General features: G+C 33.5%; 1 protein-coding gene across 6 annotated transcripts in view; it reads left to right on the plus strand.

Moving 5' to 3' along the window:
- The window catches only part of DPYD (dihydropyrimidine dehydrogenase), a 933909-nt gene that overhangs the window by 113406 nt on the left and 795696 nt on the right, over positions 1-24807 (plus strand). For all 6 annotated transcript variants that reach the window (XM_068962754.1, XM_068962769.1, XM_068962775.1 and 3 more), the window contains exon 3: positions 6758-6840. In XM_068962754.1, coding sequence (XP_068818855.1) covers positions 6758-6840 — 83 coding nt within the window. The remainder of the gene's footprint in view (positions 1-6757; positions 6841-24807) is intronic.

Here is a 24807-nt window from a genome sequence, read left to right on the forward strand (position 1 = left end):
GAGATTTTTGTGGACTATGTCTTTTTGCTTTTGAGTCTAAGCTGCTCTGTCACATGGTTGTGGCAGGCTGCCTTAAAATATTTGTTATCTATGACTTGTTTTGCCCTGGACATTATTGCTCTGATCTAGGGAGTTACTTTAAATGGTATATTGAGATCTTAAAATTCTCTCTTAATTACAGTGATGTGACTTTCTAGCTTTTCCATTAGATTTAATGAGTAAATCTCAGATGTCCTATAGATAGCATGTCTTAAAGACAGTAACCTAACTGAAGACAATTATTTTTAAATAAAAGGATTCAGATATAATTTTATTTGATTTCATTAATCCCTGTTGGTGAAATCAAAGTTTCTAAGATAGTCTTGAAAACCAACCATGCAAAACAAAAATACCTTGTCAAAGTACAGATTTATTTCTGTTAAATGACTCCATTTAGCAAACATATTTGTATGTATGTCTTTGTGTTTATGTATATATATATTCAAAGTAGATGGTTTATTAAAAATATGCCCATAACTATTAAATATAAGTGTCTATTTCCACATCTGATTTATAAGCCACCTGTGAGGAAGCAACAGATACAGTTTTCCATATTGATTTGGTAAAGTTTGATTGAAAGAGATTATGAAAACTTTTTCAATATAAGATTTAAATGTGAGACTTTTAGCAGTGATTCATTTAAATTGATGGTGTTGGGTTTATGGAAAACCTGGAAAAAAATAAGTATAATCATATGACCACCAAGAAAATGCACATTGTTTTCCATCAGTGGTTGAACTGGGAAACAACAAGAATGAGATTTAGAATCAGTCATCCTGAATTTGAGTATTAACTTTACCATAGTCATGCATTTTGAATATATTTAACATAAAAACAGTTTGAGTTGGATGGAAAATTATTTGGAAGGAATAATCCAAGTTAATGAATATTTATGTTTTTCTTAATACTTTTAAGCTTGTATTTCATTTTCATCCATCTATTCCTGTTTTATGTTTGTAATAGCATTAGAAAGAAACAAATCAAACCAAAAAGGAATTAGCTAAATAAGTAATAGCACGCGGATGCAGTAGAATATTATGCAACTCTAAAAATTGTATCATGAAGTCTGTTTAGAATCATAAATAGATGCTAGTCATCATCTATTATTAAGTTTGAGTATTTGAAACTTCAAAAAGTACATTGCAAATATTATATGACAAGTAATTACGTTTAGGTCTTTTTATGTATTCGCTTAAGTAGCATTCAAGTGGCATTATTTGAGTAGCAATTGTACACAGTAGGTTAAATATAGCGAATATATGTAACTGATTTTATTACATGACTATTTTCTCTTACTGCTTTGTGTACATCCTAATACCTCTTTTGGGAGTGCAAGGTTTAAAAAATAAAACTGATGGGAAACTTTTTTTTGGACAATTTGAAATAATGGAACTTTCATGACTCATTGGCAAATAGAGGAGGCAGAAATCTTATTTTGTCAAGGTCATATTTAATATAAAAAACAAATATTGGAAAAGTAAAGTTCTGTCTTAAATTTCTTTTGTTGCTATCTATTATTTTGTTGTATTCTACTTTACAAAGCACATTCAATATAGAATATACAAATACTTTCAAAACTTAAAAAAAACTCTTGATTTTTTTTTTATCTTGAAGTAAAAAAAGTAAACATATAACAAAAACCTTGGGAAATATTGAAAACTGTAAGTAAAAAAGATGTCCTTGTTTATTTAACATTTTTAGAAAATCTGAGTTAATGTTTCATTGCTAGTCTTTTTTGGCTTTGCTTGTTTGTTTTCCATAATTGTGATTGTATCATATAACATATTCAGTTCAATAGTGTCTTTTTAAAAAAAGTACTCAATATTATTAACTATTAAATATTATTAAATGTTAAGCTATTAAATATTATTAACTATTAAATATAATTAACTATGTCCACCTAAACAGCATTTGTAATTAATGCATAATATCCTTTAAATTTAAAGTGCTTTATTTAACCATTCTTTCATTATTGAAAATTTAGAATCCTCCCCGATATTTCACTGTCATAAAAATGCTGCATTGAACACCTATAAACGTAAAACTTCTTAAAAATATTATTGTTCCCATAGAATATTTGAAATGGCACTATAATCTGTACAGTTTAAACTTTACACCCCCTCCTGCTTTTCTCCCCTGATATCCAGTATTAGGCAAAAGATTGGAAAAGTCTGATTTCTAACTTAGAGGACCAGACTATAAATTTTATCTCAGAAGTACTGGGAGTGTTCTTCAAAGCCAAGCTATTTCAATAATTAGGTTATTTACCTTTGCAATTATAGTCATATAAGTGTCATTCTTTAAGACTATCACTGTATAGAGAAAACATCTGTAATTTAGTTAAGGAGGTAGCAAAAGTTTATCAGGGTAGGTTACATGAATTTGATCTTTATTACAGAATGTCAGTAAATAAAAAAAATGTTATTTCATTATTATTAGCTGATAGCTAACATTTACTATGTCAGATACTTTGAACTTCTTATCTGCCTTTTTTTTACACAGTAGTGATAATACTGTTGCATTGTGATTCCTTCACCAGAATTCAAACTATCTTTTAAAAGTGTCTTATTGCAGTATCATATATGGAAAAGTAAACAGATCCTAAGTATTCAGGTCCATGAATTTTCACAAAATGAATTAAACAGTGCCCTAGAAGACTCTTCTGCCTCTTGTAGTCACTATACACTGCTTTCCAACTGATTAGTCTTGCCTATTTTTATTTATTTATTTATTTTCAAAATATAACTTTATTTATTTTAATTGGAGGCTAATTACTTACAATATTGTATTGGTTTTGCCATACATTATTGCCTATTTTTAAAATAACAACTGTATTGATATATGTACATACCATAAGGTTCACTCTTTTAAAGTGTGTATAAATGGGTGGTTTTTAGTATATTCAAAGCGTTGCACACTGATTGTCACTGATATCAGAACTTTCATATCACCAAAAAGAAACCTCATTACCATTAGCAGTAATTCCTTCCCTCTCAGCAGCCACTGGCAACCACTAATCTCCTTTCTGTCTCTATGGATATTCCTGTACTGACATTTTATATAAATGAATTGATGCAATGTGGCCTTTTATGTCTGGCCTTTTCACTTAGCATAATGTTATTAAAGGTCATCATGTACCAGAACTTTACATCTGAATAGAAAAAACATTATATTGGCATACCATATTTTTTATCCATTTATCATTCTATTGACTTGCATTTTTTTTTACTTTTTGTCTTCCGTTGTGAGTAATGCTGGCATGAACATTTGTGTGTGTGTGTGTGTGTGTGTGTGTGTGGATATATGTCTTGATTATTGTAGACTTATAGTGATTTTTGAAATTAGAAAGTATTAGTCCTTCAACTTTGCCCTTCTGTTTTTAGAAAGATTTTGTCTATTCTATGTTCTTAATATTCTGATAGGAATTTTAGGATCAGCTTATCAAAGTCTGCAAAAAAAAAAAGTCATCAGGGATTTTGATAGGAATTGCATTAAATCTTTAGAGTAATTTGGGGGGTAGTACACCTTAACAATAGTAAGTCCATGAACATAGGATGTCTTTCCATTGATTTTAGCCTTTAATTTTTTCATGATGTTTGTACTTATCAGTACCCAAGTCTTAGGATTTTTTGTTGTTGTTAAACATTCAGAAATATTTTATTCTTTTTATGTTCTTATAAATGGAATTATTTTCTTATTTTTGGAATATTCACTTAGCTTTGTTTATTTTTGAACTTCATGTAAGTGGAATAATTTTCCTGTGTGCTGTTTTGTATGTCATTTAATTTAATGCTTGTGAAATACATCCATGTTACTCCACATAGTCATAGTTAGTTCATTCTCATTGCTGTGTATTTTCCATTGTGTTAATATAGCACAATTGATTTGTACATTCCATATTTATGTGCATTTGACTTTTTTTTTACAGTTTTGGAAAATTTGGTAGTGCTACAATTAACATTCTTGTATATGACTTTAGGTGAACATATTATAATATATATTTGTTCTGAGTGTATTCCCAGACATGAATGTTCAGCTTTTGAAAATGCAACCAAAAAGCTTTACAAAGTGGTTATAACAATTTGCAGTTTAGTTTTTAAACTACATAAGCACTTTTGTATCATCTATCTTTTTCATTTTAGATTCTTCCAAAATGTGTGTGATATCTCATTTTTAAAATTTGCATCTTTCTCATAACTAATACTGTTGAGCAGTTTTTAAAAAGATTAGTTATTTGTTATATAGTATCTATGTATATAGTGTCTCTGTTATATAGAGTCTGTGTAAATCTTTTGCCCATTTTACACTGAATTATCTTTTCTACATGAAGGCATTCTTTATTTATTATAGATATAAGTCATTAAAGCAGTGTGATACTGGCACAAGAATAGTAAATTAAACAGTTGACCATTATGGACTCCAGAAACAGATCCCATGTATACTGTATCTTACTTTATGGGAAAGATGGGAAATGATGGTCTTTTCAATCAATAGTACTGATCTAATCACTGACCTATATGGTGTGATTTTGTTACATATTGTATACAAGTATCAATTCCAGATGAACTATTCATCTAAATGTAAAATGAAAATAATAGAGCTTTGTGGAAAAAAATATAATAAAATATATTTATAACCTTGAGGAAAATCAAAGATTTCTTAAATAGGACAAAAATAGCACCAATCATAAACCTAAGCGATAATAAATTGGGCCTTTTTAAAATTATGAATGTATGATAACACATTTACAGGAGGCTTGGAAAATACAGAACAAAATTGCATATAGTTCCACTATATATTATAACTAATTTTTAAGTAGATAAATTAAGATTTTTAATTGGAGTGTCAATATAAAACTCTCAAACATTAATAGAATCAATACACAGAAAAGTAAAAGGATATGTGGTGGTTTAGTTGCTCAGTCGTGTTCGACTCTTGTGACCCCATGGCCTATAGCCTGCGAGGCTTTTTGTCTATGGGATTTTCCAGACAAGAATGCTGGAGTGGGTTGCCATTCCTTCTCCATAAAAGGATATAGTAGACTTAAAAAAGACCATGAACCAATTCGAGATCATTAAGATTTATATAATTTTAGCACAACAGTAGGATACAAATTCTATTCAAGTTCCCATAGATTAAATATAGATGCTGGAACATATTCAGGGACATAAAAGAAGGACAAGGTGCAAAAATTTCATGGTATGAAGGTATTGAAATCACACATAGTCTGTTCTCTTATCACCAGGGAATTATGTTAGAAATCAATATAAAAGATATTTGGAAATAACCCACATACTTTCAAGTGCAATGTGACATTTACCAAGAGAGATATTTGGCTTAGCCATTGAAAGCCTCAATAAAGTTTGAATACTGAAAAAACACAGAGCATGATTGCAGAAAAGAAAGCATTTAAATGAGAAATTAATATCAAAGATATTTAAAAAACCTATGTATTTGAAAATTAAATGTCTACTTTTAAATGGCATATATATCTAAGAAGAAATTGGGCCTCTTTAAAAATAAGAAATTCTCTTTGTGAAAAGATACTATTAAAAAGTGAAAAGAGAAGACACAGAGCAGGAGATATTTGCTACTTACATATCCATAAAAGGACTTTTATCACAATTCAAGTTATTTTAGGTACAATTTTGTGATTTTTCAAGACTTTCATTATAAAACATGCCTCTGTGTTAAAAAGAATGTTTGCCTTAATTTGGCCAATTGAAAAAAATCAAAGCACGATCATATTGATATATATATATTAATGGGTTTTCAATCAATAAATACTTACACACTGAATATTTTTAATCCAAATTCTGTGTTTTTGTAAAATCCAGCATATTTATTTACAATTTAAACAGAGCACACTAATGTTTAAAATTATATTAGTTTTTCTTTCTTAAATTAACTAAAATGTAAGTCCAATTATTTTATTACCTAAGTACTACTAAATTATATATGAAATATAATATGCCAAAAGATTCATATGGATACACTTTTTAGGCTAAAATTTAATCTTGTGCGTTATGTTCTCATGAGTTATTAGGATCGTGTAAGATTAAGTTAGTTTTACATATAAAAATATTATTAAAATGTTTAAAAATCTGTTAAAAAATTCAGTCCCGTATTGCTAAGAGCCTGATACTGTGTCACTTGATTTTAATGATTGGACTTATTTATTTTCAAATATATATACATATGTATATTTGTGAACAGTCTGTATATGTGTTATTTAAAGATCGATTTCAAAATGTTTGAGCTTTATATTATGCTTGGGCTTTATCTTTCTGTTTTCAGTAAATACTAATTTTTTTAAATCTGAGTATTTATCATATCCAGTTTAATATGATTTCAAACTTTATTGGCTTTCTTTTGAATTCCAGTTGGTTTTGATATACTCAGATTATTTTAGAGAACTAATTTTTTAACTTCAAAACTCTAGAAGTTGTACTACTTTTATGTAATATTCATTTCTCCTATTTAGCCAATTTTCAAAAATTGATAAGATGAATTCTGTGACAGCTGTATCATAAGACGTTTTTATTTTGTTACTGTTGAATTCACACTGTCAATTTTAATGAATCCTACCCAATTAAAGTGGTGTACATATTTTTTGAGTCCATAATCAATATAATCAATTATATTTTTACATAATTGCATAGATATAATTTTATCTCAGGATGTTGGAGGATTAATGCATTTTTCTAATATGTTACAGAATTGCGAGAAGCTGGAGAATAATTTTGATGACATCAAGCACACGACTCTTGGTGAGCGAGGAGCCCTCCGAGAAGCAATGAGGTAAGTCTGAGTCACCATAGCAACAGTCACAGATGTGGTAAAGAAAAAGTCATTCTTCATTATTGGGGGAACAAATGAGTTCATTGCCACCATTCAGCTCTGTTCTCTAAGGTATTAATTTGTCAGTGGAGAGACTTCCCTTGAGGCTCTACTTTGGTTTTGAAGCAGCATAAATGTTAAGCCTCAGTGCACAGTAAAAAATGTAAATGTTTAATTTGTTACTTAAAATGCTTAAGGGGTGTCTTGTTTTATATTTATACTAAACTGTGTGATTGAACTGAAATATTGTTCATCTGCATTCTGCTTGTATAAAAAAATAAATAGTACAATTGTGTTTTAACTGAGTAGAATTTTCTTCTAATTAATATTTAATTAAAAAAGAGATACTTAAAATTTCATATTCTATTAGATTTTATAGGATTATACCATAGTATTTTTAAACCAATGTATAATTTTATACTGTTATAAAGCATACAGATTAACTTTTTTTCAAATACAACAGTCTGTAATGAACCTGATTTTTTTTTTCTTTTTAACATTCCTATTTCTGAATGTTTTTCTGAAATCTCCCCAAACTTAATACCTTTTTAATAACTTTTAGGAAGCAGTCTTTAAATCCATCTGATCAGAATCAATGAAGGCTTTTACTAGACATTGAAAATGTGTGAAGAATAAAACTTAGCATCCTTACAGCTGGAGAAACGACAGCAAATGATGTTAATCTTAAAAGTTCTGAGCTTGAATCTTGGAGTGGAATAATTTCCACTGAAAGATTTCTATATATTTGTATAGAAATCGTATGTTTACCTTGAATTAGCCTGTGAAACTAAAATTGATTTTTAAAATATATCTCCTCCTATCAATGCTCATTATATTAGGGGCTTACTCAAGGCAAAAGAAAATATTTTAAATAGCAGAAGGGATAAAAGCTATGGAACTCCCTAGAATGGTAGTTGGGGTAAATTTTGTTATTGCTGGCGCACAGTTACCATATACTTTAGTCTAGAAGCTGCTCTCATTTAGTGACCTCCCTTTTACCACGCAAGCAGCAGGGGAAAGTAATTAAATTTAATAGAAGCTGCCCTCATTTTGAAGCCACTTCTATTTAAAACCACAGGGGGAGGTAATTAAATTTAATGGAAACAGTAGCTTCTACACAAAGATACATGGTACTTCTATATAGATGATTATGATGTCACAAAAAGAGGAATAATATATTACTAGTACTGAGAAATTACCAGCTGGAGCAAGTGAGCCTATTTTATTGTTAATGTCTTTACTAATAAAAAAGGGGGGAAAATAAAACTGGATTCACGATAGAGAATTTGTATGTATATAGAATGTAGTTGGACATTCTAAGAAAGTTAAAGTTATTGAGAATAGTAATTTAAAAATAAAGAGTAAAATACATGTGGAAAAGCCCAAGGCAGGAGTTGTGACTGAACTGCTGTTTTGCAATATATTCCTTATCCTCTATCTAAAACTACCTCAGGTATACATTGAAAACATCATTTTTATAAATATTTATTGTAATACCTTTGAATATAATAAACATAACATCAGTATTTATTTAGAACATTACAGTTACTCTATGTGTTTTTATTTCTGTTCAATTTGAAGTAAGCACACAGACCCACAGGAAGACAAAGAGAATGCCAATTCTGAAGCTTTGAATAAAAGGCCAAAAACATAGAAAAGATTGCAAAGGGGCAATGTGAATGAAAAATGGATGTGAGTGAGGGAAATACGATGAACAAGGAAAGGACATGTAATTAGTACAGAAAATTTGTCATCAGGGGAAAAAAAAAAAGAGAATGAATTATGGGAGAACTGCATTTGAAGAGATGATTAAATTCTGCCAAATTTTGTAATACTTGTCATTTTAGGAAATACTAGGATTTTCTGCTTTTTAAACAGTAGAGATGAACTAATGAGAAAAACAAGTATTACCTGATTGGAGTAACCTCTCAACCACCCACGCTATGAGATAAAGCAATAGTCTAGGTGAATCAGTATTTAATATATGGTTGTGTAATGTACTTTATTTACATAGGCAGCATATTTTACACACACACACACACACACACACACACACACACACACACACGCTCATAATGTTTAGATTCGCTAAGCAAAATTAAATAATCGAGTTACCAAAAACATTCAATAATATAGCATACTATGGACCTAGCACTTTTCAAAAATTTTGGGGTTTTGCCTTTAGAAAATCCAGCAGGAGCTCATTCTTTATATGGGAAGATTATGGAAGCCTATAAACAAAAAGTTATAATGTTATGTGACAAATAGAATATGAGGAGAATGCATCTGGGGCAAAAAATTAATTGTTCTGTCATCTGTAATCACTTTTTGTCTTACACGAAGGATGTCAAATCAAACAAAACCATGGAAAAGGTAAGAAACTTGATCTAGGCCTTGAAGATGGCCAAGTTTGTAGCTAGAGGGAAAAATATTGAGCAGAGGCACTGAGCTGCAGGTGCAAGATGTATTTCAAGAACAGTAAAGTGGTCTGATGTAAAGCAAAAATTTTTCAGCTTTTTTGAATATATTTTCCTGCAAAACTCATATAGGCAGCAGTATTTGGTCAGTAATGTCTCTCCTTATATGTCAAGAATCCTTGGATATAAAAAAAGCAGTTACAAGTTTGGCAGGATTGATGGGAACAATTTAGAATCTCAGAGGGTGAGTCAGGGGCAGGGGGCACTGGGAAACACGTATGAATAATTTGGCAAAAATTTCAGTTACCTCAGGGGCTGGCCTCAGGACTCTGGTTGAAAATGTGTTTAATACCATATCCTGGAAGTCAGGCTTCCCTGGTGGCTCAGACGGTAAAGTGTCTGTCTGCAATGCAGGAGACCCTGGTTTGATCCCTGGGTTGGGAAGATCCCCTGGAGAAGGAAATGGCAGCATACTCCAGTACTCTTGGCTGGAAAATCCCATGGACAGAAGAGCCTGGTAGGCTACAGTCCATGGGGCTGCAACGAGTCAGACAGGGCTAAGTGACTTCACTGTCACTTTAGAGGTCAGTAACATAGAGTCTGAACTGCCAAGATCAGTTCAGTTCAGTTCAGTCATTAAGTTGTGTCCGACTCTCTGCGACCCCATGAATAGCAGCATGCCAGGCCTTCCTGTCCGTCACCAACTCCTGGAGTTCACTCAAACTCATGTCCATCTAGTCAGTGATGCCATCCAGCCATCTCATCCTCTGTCGTCCTTGGATCTCCTTGCAGTCCAAGGGACTCTCAAGAATCTTCTCCAACACTACATCTTGCCAGGATAGATGGTTTAAATTACTTAAGGGCAAAATTGTGGTTTGGGGGCTTCCTAGATCCAACCAGTCCATCCTAAAAGAGATCAGTCCTGGGTGTTCATTGGAAGGACTGATGCTGAAGCAGAAACTCCCATACTTTGGCCACCTTATGCGAAGAGTTGACTCATTGAAAAAGACTCTGATGCTGGGAGGGATAGGGGGCAGGAGGAGAAGAGGACGACAGAGGATGAGATGGCTGGATAGCATCACTGACTCAATGGACATGAGTTTGGGTAAACTTTGGGAGTTGGTGATGGACAGGGAGGCCTGGCGTGCTGTGATTCATGGGGTCACAAAGACTCGGACATGACTGAGCAACTGAACTGAGCTGAACCGAGGAGAAGGCAATGGCACCCCACTCCAGTACTCTTGCCTGGAAAATCCCATGGGCGAAGGAGCCTGGTAGGCTGCGGTCCATGGGGTCACGAAGAGTTGGAGATGACTGAGCAACTTCACTGTCACTTTTGACTTTTATGCATTGGAGAAGGAAATGGCAACCCACTCCAGTGTTCTTGCCTGGAGAACCCCCGGGACGGGGGAGCCTGGTGGGCTGCCGTCTATGGGGTCGCATAGAGTCGGACACGACTGAAGCAACTTAGCAGCAGCAGCAGCAGCAGGTAGCTCAGTGGTAAAGTATCTGCATGCCAGTGCAGGAGACTCAGGAGACATGGGTCTGATCCCTGGGTTGGGAATATCCCTTAGAGGAGAAAACGTGAAAAGAATAAAAAGTATGAAGATTATTTTACAGCTTTTCAGAATTTGAATAGGAAAAGAAAATACAATGTGGGGATAGAGTCAATTATTCATTATTTAATTAACATTTATTGGGTTTTAGTAATATACCAGATAATGGGGTTACAGATATAAATTAGAGAGTCTCTGCCCTCAAGGAACTAATGGCCTAGTGGGGGAGACAGATGCAAAAATCAAATGCTTGATGTGAAGACTTAGAGCCCCAATACCTGAGTTGTTTCCCTGTAGCCAAAATCCCATGGCAGTTTCCCTCTTGGCCCATTGGTATGGCATAGCTTGGCAGTGGAGCGTTCTGTTTTTCTCACTAACTTCACCTCTGCAGCAGCCCTCGGTGGGCTCTGAGCACCTACAATGGTACCCTCCTTCTGAGTGTGTCTAGTCTGGAGATGCTGGAGCAAAACTGGACTGTATGTTAAGTTTGACATCTTGTAGCTGCTGTGTTCAGGTATTATTGAATAGCCCTGGGCTTAAGGTTCTGCTACTTATGAGCTCAGAACAAAAAAGAGAGGTCTCTGCCTCTGTCAATACTCTGTCACCTCATCCAGTCCTCTCTGTGGCCAGTCTTTGCCATGCGGTCTTGGACCTGTTCTTTCATCAGTGTCCCAGCTGAGCAATTTTTGAGGTCCGCTCCTGGACTTCTTCCTGGTTCCAGATGTGAGGATCGAATCCTGGGTGCAAGGACCTATCGCCGACTATTTAAAGAGCATAAGGGGCTACAGCCTAGGTTTTAGATTAAGTTTTAACTCATTCTCAGAATGGAAAAAAATAATTTAAAAGCTTGTTTTGGCAGCATAGTAGAGGGTACAGTGAAGAGGGTGAGAGAGAGCAATCAGTGACACCACTAATATAAAGATAGAAGGGGGCAGCAGGTAACAGAGAGGGAGTGTCTTTGAGAAATTTAGAAATATTTAGAAGGTGCATCTGATGAAACTTTGTAATTTAATAGCGACAACAACCATAAACTTGCTCTAATTAGTGTTGCTCTGTTTACCACCTTTTAAAGTTTTCTTATGCTTGCAGAATAGTCTAATTTACTTGATATCCTACTAGATAGTAGAGCCCATGAGGGTAGGAGAATTGCTATTTTGCCCTCCTTTTTATTCTTAGCCTTACTATAGTATTAGTATATAGTAGGTACTTAAAAATTTTTTGTTGAATTTTTTATAAAGATTAAAATTAAGAATAAGGATATTTATCAACGGCAAGTTGAAAAAAGTTTTTTGAGTTTGTATTCACCTGTTTTCTTTTCCCTTCCAGTTTTATTGAGTTATGCTTTACATGTAGAACTGTATATGTTTAAACTCAAATGTTTTTGAGTATTTGGATATGCATTAATTGAGATAGGGAGAGAGAAAAGAAGGATAAAGTAAGATGATTTTGTTTTCCAGATGAATTTGAGATAGCTGTGGCAAACCCATCTGTACATGTGCAGTAGGCAAGAGAATAGACAACTCTGCAACTCAGGAAAAATACTATAGATTGAAGACTGGGATTTGTTAAATATTTTGATATTTGTAGCCATAGGAAAGCATCTGATCTCCAACAATAGGGCATGGAATCAGAAAGGAGGCAAGTCTAACCAGATACCTAATGAAATACTTGGTTTAGGAAAATGTTTCAGAGAGAAATGTATTTTCAGATTTAAAAATTTTAAATAACCTTCTCCTATAGTGTGATGTGCCTGAGACACAAAGGATGGTGGCATTCTTGCCCCATGTTCTGTAGCTCATGGATACATCTAGAGCAGTGCCACTCAGTAGAACTTTCTCGACTGTTCATTATGACCCCCACTGGCCGTGTGGGGTTACTGAGCACTTGAACTGTGGCCAGTGTAACTGAAGAACTGAAAATTCAATTTATTTTAATTTCCATTAATTTAAATGTAAATTGTTGCATGTGGTTATTGGCTCTGGTTTGGACAGCACTGGAAGAATGTTTTTGTGTTGCTAACATGACATCCATCTTCCTTTCACTGATGGAATTCTCATCAAAGGAAAGTCTAGGGAAAGGCTAAACCATGTTCACACATATCACACATACACATCACACACACTCTCTCTCAAAAAATGAAGAGTAAAAGTAGATCCAGAACATAATAATGGATATAAAACCCAAATTAACAAATAAGATAAGGAGGAGACAGGTGACTGTTATTCTCTGAAGGCATGATTTATATGTTATGAGGATGAGATGGTAGGATGGCATCACTGGCTCAACAGATAGGAGTCTGAACAAGCTCTGGGACATAGTTAACGACAGCGAAGGCTGGCGTGCTGCAGTTCATGGGGTCGCAAAGAGTTGGACATGACTTAGCTACTGAAAAACAACTTCATAGTTGGTCTTAGTTATGTTGAGACAATTTCCATTCTTATCTATTTTATTTTTCTCATTTTTATTATCATATATGGATGTTGAACTTTGTCAAATGTTTTTGTCTGCATCTGACCACCTCATGCAAAGAGTTGACTCATTGGAAAAGACTCTGTTGCTGGGAGGGATTGGGGGCAGGAGGAGAAGGGGATGACAGAGGATGAGATGGCTGGATGGCATCACTGACTCGATGGACATGAGTTTGGGTGAACTCTGGGAGTTGGTGATGGACAGAGAGGCCTGGCGTGCTGCGATTCATGGGGTCGCAAAGAGTTGGACACGACTGAGCGACTGAACTGGACTGAACTGAACTGAGACATCTCTATAGAATTAACAACAAAAACACTCTAGAAATTCATAAAAGAATTTAGTAAGGTGGTCATTTTTAAGATAAAGATGGAAATTTGTGACGTTTTTCTGTGTATTACCTATTCTATGAAGATCGTATGAGGTAGTTATATTGGATCACTCCAATCATCCAGGACATGTTGAATCACTCAGCAGATGGTCTAAGAGGCAGTTATTTGGTTGTTTAGAAAAATAAATCACCTTATATTTTCACCTCACAGCTAGCTGTTAAAGGAAGTTTCATGTATATGAAAGAGCTAAAGGAAATAAATGAGATAGCCAAAGTCCAATAAACTATGTGAGAGACTATCTCAGAGGTTTTGATGGGAAAAGAAATAATAATCTAAAAAGTTGGGAAATAACCGAGCTTTGATTGCATTAAAAGAGCTTCTGTAGATGGAAAAATACAAAAATTTAAAGACATCAGTGTTCTGTATTGCCAAGTGTGTAAGAGATTCAAAAAGGTTTAGGAGATCAGTGCTTAATTGGCAGAGTATGATTAAGAAACCCTTAAAATAATCAACTGTAATGGCAAGCAAAATATAAATTACATTTAAAAGTACTAATTTCTTGGCTATTGACATTACTGCATTTCAGTACAGATGAGATTTTGAGTGCTGGATATGGAGTGATAAGAGTCATTGTCCCATTCTCAGAGCTCAGAAAGAGCTGAGGTTACTTGTGCTTTGAAGGAAAGGAGTGTACCAATAAGTAATAAGAACCTTGAAACAAGCATCCCCCTTTTCACATAAATTTAACTTTGTGAAATATGTTATGCACAAGACATAGACATTATGGGCAATCTGAAACTATTCCTCAAACTATAACTAAACAAATCAAAACAATTAGCCAAACCTGATGGTTTACTATTAAGGAAATAAATAAGAAAATGCAGAAAATGAGGTTTCTAGAATATATTCATATATATGATATATTATAAATTATATACATAGTGGTAAATTGTGGCATATTTAGTTATACCTGGATATTAAAATAATCTTTAGCAGAGCGATTTTTAGTCACCCAAGAACCCTCATGTTATAATGTTTCGTGAAAAATGCCAGGAAACAAAACTGGGTGTAGCACATGATCTTCATTGAATATTTAAAAAATGAAGAGAAAAAATAGGAGTAAACATAGTAAAATGGCTACTGTGTCTGGGTGGTGGACTTGCATTTTTTTCAGGTGTGTAGCTTTCTGTTCTGAGTTTTCTATAATCAGAGCATATTATGAATGATTTAGAAAAATCATGAAAAATTAAAAGAATAAAATAAGATGCAAATACTAGAATAAGAGGCAAAATCAGATTTTAGACTCCAAAACTTGATTTTCGATAAAGGCATGTTTTAAATCTTACTTTTTTGTAAGGTAAGATTAAAATAGAAGTGATATGAAGAAAATAATAATGTAGAAGAGAATGCTTTTTAATTTATGAAACATTTAGAAAATGAAGATACAAAGTACTGTAATGTTTGTATATATCGTTTCCATTTAATGGTGGATAGTGCTTATTTCAAAGAAAGTATATGTTGTACATAATGGAATTGACTGGAAAACTTCAGTGTGGTTTTATAACATAGAATACTGTGCTAAGTAAGTTGCTTCAGTGGTGTCCGACTCTTTGTGACCCTATGAACCATAGCCTGCCAGGCTTGTCTGTCCATGGGATTCTCCAAGAAAGAATACTGGAGGGAGTTGCCATGCTCTCCTGCAGGGGATTTCCCAGCCCAGGGATTGAACCCTCATCTCCTCTGTCTCCTGCATTGACAGGAGAGTCAGTGCAGAAGACAGCTCCGCCTGGAAAGCCCATAGAATGTAGAATACTACCAGAGGGGATAATTTTTGTCTAACTTATCGAGTCCATTGTAGTTCCATGGCTCTGTGGAAATATTGTACACGATTTTTAAAAATGATGACATAAAAATTTTTTAACAATAGAAAAAAATGTATCATCTCTAAGTGAAATCTCTATAGTATGATAATAGTTGATTTAGAGGTGAAATTCTCAATTTTTTTCATCATTTTTTCCCTTATCTTGATCAATCAACTCTCTTATCATGCCAAAATGATTTGATTTCTATATTATAATATTTTACACCTGTCTTAGCTCCTGTAAAAAAATCTAAATATGAAGGGGAAAAGTGGGAGTTTTTTAAAAACAATATCTCTTTGTCCTCTTTTTACTTCCTGAGGCAGTAGTGGGCATGCATAGTAGAAATAAGAAGTTGGAAAGCATTTGAAGTTGAATAACCTGAGAAAATGGAGTGTCAAAATCTTAAAGAAAAGGTACATATAGAATATAGCTCATTAAGAAAAAGTGTTAAAAAGTGTATGAAGCTTTCTGACAATGACTTAATACACAAAAATATAGATTGGTGAGATCTATGGCTATACCTCTATGGTGAGAATATAAATTACATTTTAGAGTACAGACATTGCCAATTAGGGGTTAGTATTTTATTTGCTGGACAGACATATTCAGTGAGAGCTATTACATTTGGATCATTATTACAGAGATGGACTAACAGGGCATTATATCTCTGAAATCTATTCCTTTTTGCTTAGCTTTGTCACGTGTTAGGAATTCTGTCACTAGATGGTGATGTTGAGTTGCATAGTTTATGTTCTTGCCTTTTTTTCTGGTGTCTGTAATAGTAATTGTAGGTATACTTATGTATCCAGAGTTAAAACTGAAAGTATAACTGTATAAATTAGGAGAATAATTTTAAGAGATACACTCTAAACATCATTTAAGTCGAAAGGTAAAAATCCTTTAAAGCTATTGCTTTACTTTAGACTCATAGACTTTGAGAGTTAGAAGGAATATAGATAGCAATCTAAACTTTTCATTGAAAGAGTGAGATCTGAAGAGAGATTCAAAGACATTAAAAAGAGGTATTTTTCAGTTTCTCCCTTCTAGATGTATTAGTTTATAAAGAACAATTTTAATTTAATCCCCTGGCTAATATTTAGTGGTACTGAGGCTGTTTGCCATCTGGTCAAAGGGTTGTGTTACTGCTGGTACTTCAATATTGTTTTAGTTTCTTATTGTTTTATTTACATTAATTTTACACTCCTTGCTAAGCATAATGGTCAAGCTACACTATTTCTTTAACTGGTATTTCTAAATGAATTGGACCATCTGGTTACTGGAGTAATTTTGTCCATCTGAATAAGATTTGGAGATCATATTAAAAGGAGACCAAGCCAGTCAATCCTAGAGGAAATCAACTGTAATATTCATTGGAAGGACTGATGTTGAAGCTGAAGCTGAAATATTTTGGCTACCTGATGCAAAGAGCTGACTCATTGGAAAAGCCCCTGATGCTGGGAAAGACTGAGGGAAAGAGGAGAAGGGGGGCGGTAGAGGATGAGATGATTGGATGGCACCACAGACTAAGGACATTATTTTGAGCAGACTCTGGGAGATAGTACAAGGACTGTGCCTGCAGTGTGGAAGACCTGGGTTCAATCCCTGTGTTGGGAAGATCCTCTGGAGGAGGGCATGGCAACCCTCTCCAGTATTTTTGCCTGGAAAATTTCCATGGACAAGAGTCTGGTGGTTACAGTCCATGGGGTCACAAAGAGTCAGACAGGACTGAATGACTAAGCCATGCTGGGAGATAGTGAAGGACAGGGAAGCCTGGAGTGCTGCAGTCCATGTGATCACAAAAAGTTGGACACGATTTAGTGACTGCATAACAGTAACTTAACTTTACACTTGCAGATAAGTTGTTGTGGGTGTATGTGTACATATATTGTATACGTGTAAATGTGTGTTTGTTTATATATATATATATGTTCATGTATATGTACTCTTATTTCCATTAATTTCAATTGTTCTCTTTCCAAATCTTCCTGTCTCAGTCAAGAAAACCTTGTGGTGTGATTGCATTTGAAATTTGGAGATTCCTTTGCTTTTCAGATATATCTATTACAATTACAGTTGTATGCACAGCAAGTTTCAGTGAAATTCTTCTATGATGGTAACAAGAAAAGAGGAATGGGGGAAGAGCAGGCAGCCTAAACACTTATGAATAGTGAATTGAATGAGCAGTTTAGAAAACAAAAATAAGGCATGAGAAAATTTGAAGTGGCATTGAAGAAAAATATAAAATAAAATGAGAAATAATTATTAAAATACTTCTCATGCAATCAACAGATTGTTTAATGGCATGAAAAGTAAACACAAATTGTTTAAAATCCTGAATACATCAGTGGCTGCATATGATTTAGTATCAATAACGTAATTTTGTTTTCAAAGTTTTCAAAAATAAACATATTAAAGCCCTTGTATGTATGTGTGTTTTAACTATATGCAAAGTTTGACCTGTGAAACTGGATGCAGAGGCAGTGTGTAAACTTTCTATCTTAATCCTATTTCTTGATCCTATGGTAATTATCGTTGTCTAAGTTTTTTTCCACTAAATGGATCAGCAGTAATATTTGGAAAGCTCTCCCACCTACCCCCAATGATCAGGTCACAAGAGTATCTTCTTTTCTTCCATGCAGAGGAGAATATCTTGTCTAATTATCATTTCTGTTAGAGAGAGGCACACACTCTAATATGCACATAGTAGATTTTATATAATATAAAGACAAAAGCACACCATCATTTTTTCTAGATAATGGTGATGCAACTACTTTGAGAAACATTATTGAAATGCAGCTTAAAAAATGTAAGTTGGGCATTACAAAAATGATTAATTGCATAAGAATATGTAATTAATTGAATTTTATTATATATTCAATATAATTAAGTTTGTGTGATATGAATATAAATGTATACACACTTTACACATATGTGTGCAAATGTGCACATGTGCATGCACACTCACACATACATTTGATATTATCTGTTTACTGTATAACTTAAGAATGTTACTTTCATTCTCTCCAGGGATGAGTAAAAGCAAGATTTGTCATTCACTTTTAGATGAGCCAGATAATTTAATTTTTTCACCATTCATGGGAAATAGAAGGAATGGTCTATATTAATTTTCACTAATGTTTAATAAATCAAATATATGCCTAATATTAATACTGTGGATTATTTCTGGATTTGGTAGCAATTGGGATATATGAATTAGGAACTATGTTGATTTACAATATTTTTCTCTACTTTGAACTTAGAACTTGAATGTGCGAAATACTGATTATGTACTTATCGATTATGAATTTTGTGAAACAGCAGCACAAATAAATCAGGAATGGATTAATACAATTGTATATTTATAAAATGCATCATAATGTTAGTCTGAGCACTGGTTCTTTCAACCTAGTGCCTATGGTGTACTAGACAATGGTTAGTTAAAGGAATATTTATAAAAAAAATAAAATTAGTATTTTAACTGCTATTTTATGACAACTGGGTACATTTAGAATAATAAGACCCAAACAAAATATATATTATTAGTATATTCAGTGTTACTATTTATAACAACTTTAGCAACAAGGTAAATAAATAGTACTAAACTAAGGTAAAAAAAAAAATTGCATTTTTCCCTTAGTAGTAAAAGGTTATGTGTTAAAGATTGGAAAGAAAGGATATAGTTTTTGTTTTGCTGCCAAAGAAAAGTACAGAGCCAAGTCTTACTCTAGAATGTATACCATTTTAGATCCAGACTTTGAATTAGCAGTTAATAGCTAAAATTATTTAGGAGATAAAAATTGGTGCTGTGAGGATTAGCTTTAAGTATCCATAATTGAAGTGCCACATTATGATTTTAATGTTATGATAATCTTGTTAACAAGCTGTTGTGTCTATACTATCATATTTTAATGTAGTTGCAAAGCTTAAGTAAACCATAAAGTAAATTGCTTTTTGAATCAGGCTTTTACAAGGGGAAAATTAGTGGTTTACATGTTTTGAATACATATTTTGTAATTATAGTTGGCATTTTCTACAACTTAAGAAGAGTAATAGAATGGGTTTATAGATAATTCATTATTGTTTATAAGTACATTGGTTTATTTTGTTGCTGCTATTTCTAATTAATTTGGGTTCATTCCATATATACCACAGTACCTGATTCTATATTTTTTCTGTATCAGTCTTCTCTTCTAGAAGACATACATTGCATTTAGTTTTTCTGCTTATTATTTCTCATTTTTCAGTACATTGCATTTAAAAGAAATTTTCTGCCTTTCTTATCTATTATTTCTCTAGATTATTATTCTCTAGATTATCTATTTCTCTAGATTATTATTATTATTATATTATTAATTATATAGTCATATTATTATTATGTGTGTGTGTTAGTTGCTATTGTGTCTGACTCTTTGTGATCCCATGGACTGTAGCCTGCCAGGCTCCTATATCCGAATTCTCCAGGCAGGAATACTGGAGTGGGTTGCCATTCCATTCTCCAGGGGAACTTCTAAACCAAGGGATTGAACCTGGATCTCCTGCATTGCAGGCATATTCTTTTACCATCTGAGCCACCAGGAAGCCCTAGATTATTATGATATATACTAAATTCCATCCATTAGGAGTGTTTATGTTGATTTTATTTTTTAAGGGGGCGAGGAAGTATCCCATTTTGACAGTTAGTGAAGATAGCTAGTAAGTTAGATATACTTTTCTGAATTTGTTTCTTCAGTTAACAGAACATGATATTTGATAGCCTAAAGCAGAAGTGAGCAAACAGTTTATGTAGAAGTCCAGATAGTAAATACCTTCAGCATTTCTAGGTCAAATGGTCTCTGTCAGAACCACGCAGTTATGCTGATATATTGCATTTGCAGCCACATAGACAATATGTCAGCTGATGGGTGTGGCTACCTTGTTGTGGCTGTGGTCTAATGGAATTTTATTTATAGAAATTGGCAGCCAGCTGGATCTGTCCCATGATTCATAGTTTACCAAACCCTGGTTAAAAGCAAACTTGACATAGATCAATTAAATTAATATCAAAGAATTGTTTGGTATATATGCAATGAATTTGTGATTTTCTCTGGTAGACTATTACTAAAAGCACTATGAAGCTCTTCCAGTTTTATTAATAAGCACTACTTAGAACATTTACTGAGATGTCATATTTCCCAATTTCTGAACTGTTCCTTGAAATTGAATAAATTACATTTCCTGATTACTCTTGCAAGTAAACAAGCATGATTAAGAATTAAATTGCCAACCGCAATTATAAAATCACCAATACACAGTCAACAGGAGGTGTTGGTATCAATGCCACTGAATCAGTTAGCATCATTTGTTATGTTTGTGGTTGAAGAACCATGTACATTATAAAACAGAATAATGTTACTTTCCAGTTTGATGCTAGTTAACCACAGCGTGGTACCAATGAAAATATAACATTGTGATAGTTTACTTATCAGTTATCTTATAAATGGATGATTTAAGAATTTATAAATTCTTATAAATCGTGGTATCTACTAAAGTACATACATGATATATGATATTTACTGGAAAGTATTCATTTTGATGTGTTTTTGGTCTATTTAACTCCTTTATAAAGTTTTCTACCCATGGGACTATCTGAAGAACTGCCTCTATTTCAAAATTTAATATCAATATTTATTTAGTAAATCGGTAAATAATGAATAAATAATTAATGAATCTTTTTCTTCTCATGCACAAAGATTCAGTGAGATGCCATATGGGATTTCTGAACGGTTTTTTTAAAAAAAAATGCTCCTGATGTTTAAAGTTCAATCTTTCTAATATGTTTCAAGAAACCTCCTAGGAAATTTAGTTAATTTAGTATACGTCCTAACTTTTAGCCCTATAGTTCTCTCCCATTTTAAGGGCCATTACTTTGACTAGCAAATAGGAAAAATAGTAGTAATCCTTTTATTTAGAAGTCTTCTCTAACATCAACTTCCATCAAGTTTTAGTGGAAATGGATGTTAGTCATTGGACCACAGAGGTGATAAAAGTCGAAAACAGTGCTGTGTTTACAAACCAATTATCTTGCCAGTATCTCCCTCTATCTTTGAGGAGAGTTTAGAATAATCTTTTTTTTTTTTTTTTTTAAGATGGGTAAGAAAAATGATTTACAATAAGGTTAAATTACTTACTGGTATTATATTTGTCATTGTCACATTTTTCCTCGATATTTCATTTCTTCCTTCATTCCCTTAGATGTTGTTTATAATTTCATATTCTGTGAGGAAATATTGCTTCAGACATTTCTCACCCAGGGCTAAGAATTGTGCTGAAATTTAAACAGTTTGGATGAAAAAGCTTTTTGAGGAATTGGATTTCTTCTTTTTGAGATTGAAACAAGGATAAGAAAATTTTTCATTGTAAAGAAATAAATTATTAGTTTTGACATGTGATTATAATGAAATGATTTCATATGAACAGAGTATATTAAATAATTTAGAAAGCATTGGTTAACAAGTTTGAACCAGTTAGAACCATTAATTGAAACCTGAGAATCATTCCTTAGAGTGGGTCATTCTACTATAAATGAAAGTCTATTTTTATTTGGTAGTCATTCAAAACTTGTTCTGCAATTTATATTTCTTTAGAGTTATTTTGCTTATCTAAAATTTTAGAGTATTGATTGTTCTTTCAGTACTCCACCAAAATATTTGTTTGCTTTTAAGGGTTATGATAAGTATTTTTGTCACATATATTTCTACAGATGATATAGTTATTCCAAAAGATATTTTGACTATATAAATACTCATATATACTATTTCTAATTTATAGCTAAATGAGCAAACTAAGATTATCTATACATACTAAATTATTCAGTGCCTCTGATTATTTTTTTGTCTGCTTATATATAACAACAAATACAAGAAATAGTATACTTACACAAATTTCTAAACAGTCTACTTAGGCTATGAATAAATTCCTTAAGCTGAGTTTTATATTTTATATTTTCATAAGTATGTGACATGGTAGATTATTTGGATTTGACTCAATCCAGGATGATCTGTTAATGTTAGAGTACTCATGTTTTAAAATGGACTTTGGAAAGAAACCCTCAAAATTTGACAACATATAAATGTTAAATACACACACAATATGTGTATATATACACATCACACACACACACACACACACACACACACAGAGCCACACTCACCTGTTCCTTGTAGCATTATTCAAATTGAATATCTCTGAAAGTCTTATCACATTATAGATTTATGTTGTGCTCAGAAGTGCTAGTAGTTATCATGTATGTTTAAAAACAAAAGTAAAACAAGCTTTTTCTGTTCTTTGCTATTCAAATTAATTTAATTATGGGGCCTGCCAAATAACCAGTGTAGGCTGAGTGCCAGAGTTGAGGAGAGAACAACACTCAATCTCTGCTTTCAGAAGACAGTGCCTGGGGATAGGTCTCCTGGTAAAAGAGGTGCTTTTATAAAGTGCTTACATAGAATCCAGTGATATACATAAAAATTTCGTAAATCATTAGCATGTATTTATTAATTTTAACATCATAAGAGAAGATTAAGTGATGAGGAGCAAGATACTGCTGCTGCTAAGTCACTTCAGTCATGTCTGACTCTGTGCGACCCTATAGACGGCAGCCCACCAGGCTCCTCCGTCCCTGGGATTCTCCAGGCAAGAATACTGGAGTGGGTTGCAATTTCCTCCTCCAATGCATGCTGCTGCTGCTACTGCTAAGTCGCTTCAGTCGTGTCTGATTCTGTGTGACCCCAAAGACAGCAGCCCACTAGGCTCCCCCGTCCCTGGGATTCTCCAGGCAAGAACACTGGAGTGGGTTGCCATTTCCTTCTCCAATGCATGAAAGTGCATGCTAAGTCACTTCAGTTGTGTCCAACTCTGTGCGACCCCATAGGCGGCAGCTCACCAGGCTCCTCTGTCCATAGGATTCTCTAGGCAAGAATACTGGAGGGGCTTGCCATTTTCTTTTCTCAAAGAGGAGCAAGAGATGAAGCTAAAAACCTAGAAATAGTCACAGTACCAGGTTGTTGATAAGAAAACAAGTTACCATCAGCAAGAGATGATTTCCTTGGTTTATGAACTTTCAGTTTATATACTCAATGATTTTCTGATTTTGACTGCTATTCTTGAAATATAGTGTATCATGTATTTATTTGTTGTTTAAATTAATATATTTAAGTTAGTAACCACAAGCTCTTTATATTTGATTAGAAATTAAATGGTATTAGGATTTATGAGGACTATCTATACTTAGAATTATAGTGAGCCTTAACATAAACTTAACAAAATGTGGTCCACTGGAGAAGGGAAGGGAAAACCACTTCAGTATTCTTACCTTGAGAACCCCATGACAGTATGAAAAGGCAAAAAGATAGGACTGAAAGATGAATTCTCCAGGTCGGTAGGTGCCCAGTATGCTACTGGAGATCGGTTGAGAAATAACTACAGAAAGAATGAAGAGATGGAGCCAAAGCAAAAACAACACCCAGTTTTGGATGTGACTGGTGATGGAATTCAAGTCCAATGCTGTAAAGAGCACTATTGCATAGGAACCTGGAACCTTAGGTCCATGAATCAAGGCAAATTAGAAGTGGTCAAACAGGAGATGGCAAGAGTGAACATCAGCAGTTTAGGAATCAGTGAAGTAAAATGGACTGGAATAGGTCAATTTAACTCAGATGACCATTATCTCTACTTTAGTGGGCAAGAATCCCTTAGAAGAAATGGAGTAGCCATCATAGTCAGCAAAAGAGTCTGAAATGCAGTACTTGGATGCAATCTCAAAAATGACAGAATGATATCTGTTCGTTACCAAGGCAAACCATTCCATATCACAGTAATCCAAGTCTATGTGCCAACCAGTGATGCTGAAGAAGCTGAAGTTGAACGGTTCTATGAAGACCTACAAGACCTTCTAGAACAAACACCCCAAATAGATGTCCTTTTATTTATAGCAGATTGGAATGCAAAAGGAGGAAGTCATGTTTGGGAACACATGTAAGAATTAAAGATTTTAAAATTAAAAAAAAAATAAAATAAAAGATTAAAAAAAAAAAGAAAAAAAAAAAAAAAAAAGAAACACCTGGAATAACAGGCAAATTTGGCCTTGGAGTACAGAATGAAGCAGGGCAAAGGCTAACAGAGTTTTTCCAAGAGAACGCACTGGTCATAGCAAACACCCTCTTCCAACTATACCAGAGAAGGCTCTACACATGGACATCACCAGATAGTCAATACCAAAATCAGATTGAGTATATTATTTGCAGCCAAAGATGGAGAA

This window comes from Capricornis sumatraensis, chromosome 2 (assembly GCF_032405125.1).
Source record: "Capricornis sumatraensis isolate serow.1 chromosome 2, serow.2, whole genome shotgun sequence".
NCBI classification, from domain to species: domain Eukaryota; kingdom Metazoa; phylum Chordata; class Mammalia; order Artiodactyla; family Bovidae; genus Capricornis; species Capricornis sumatraensis.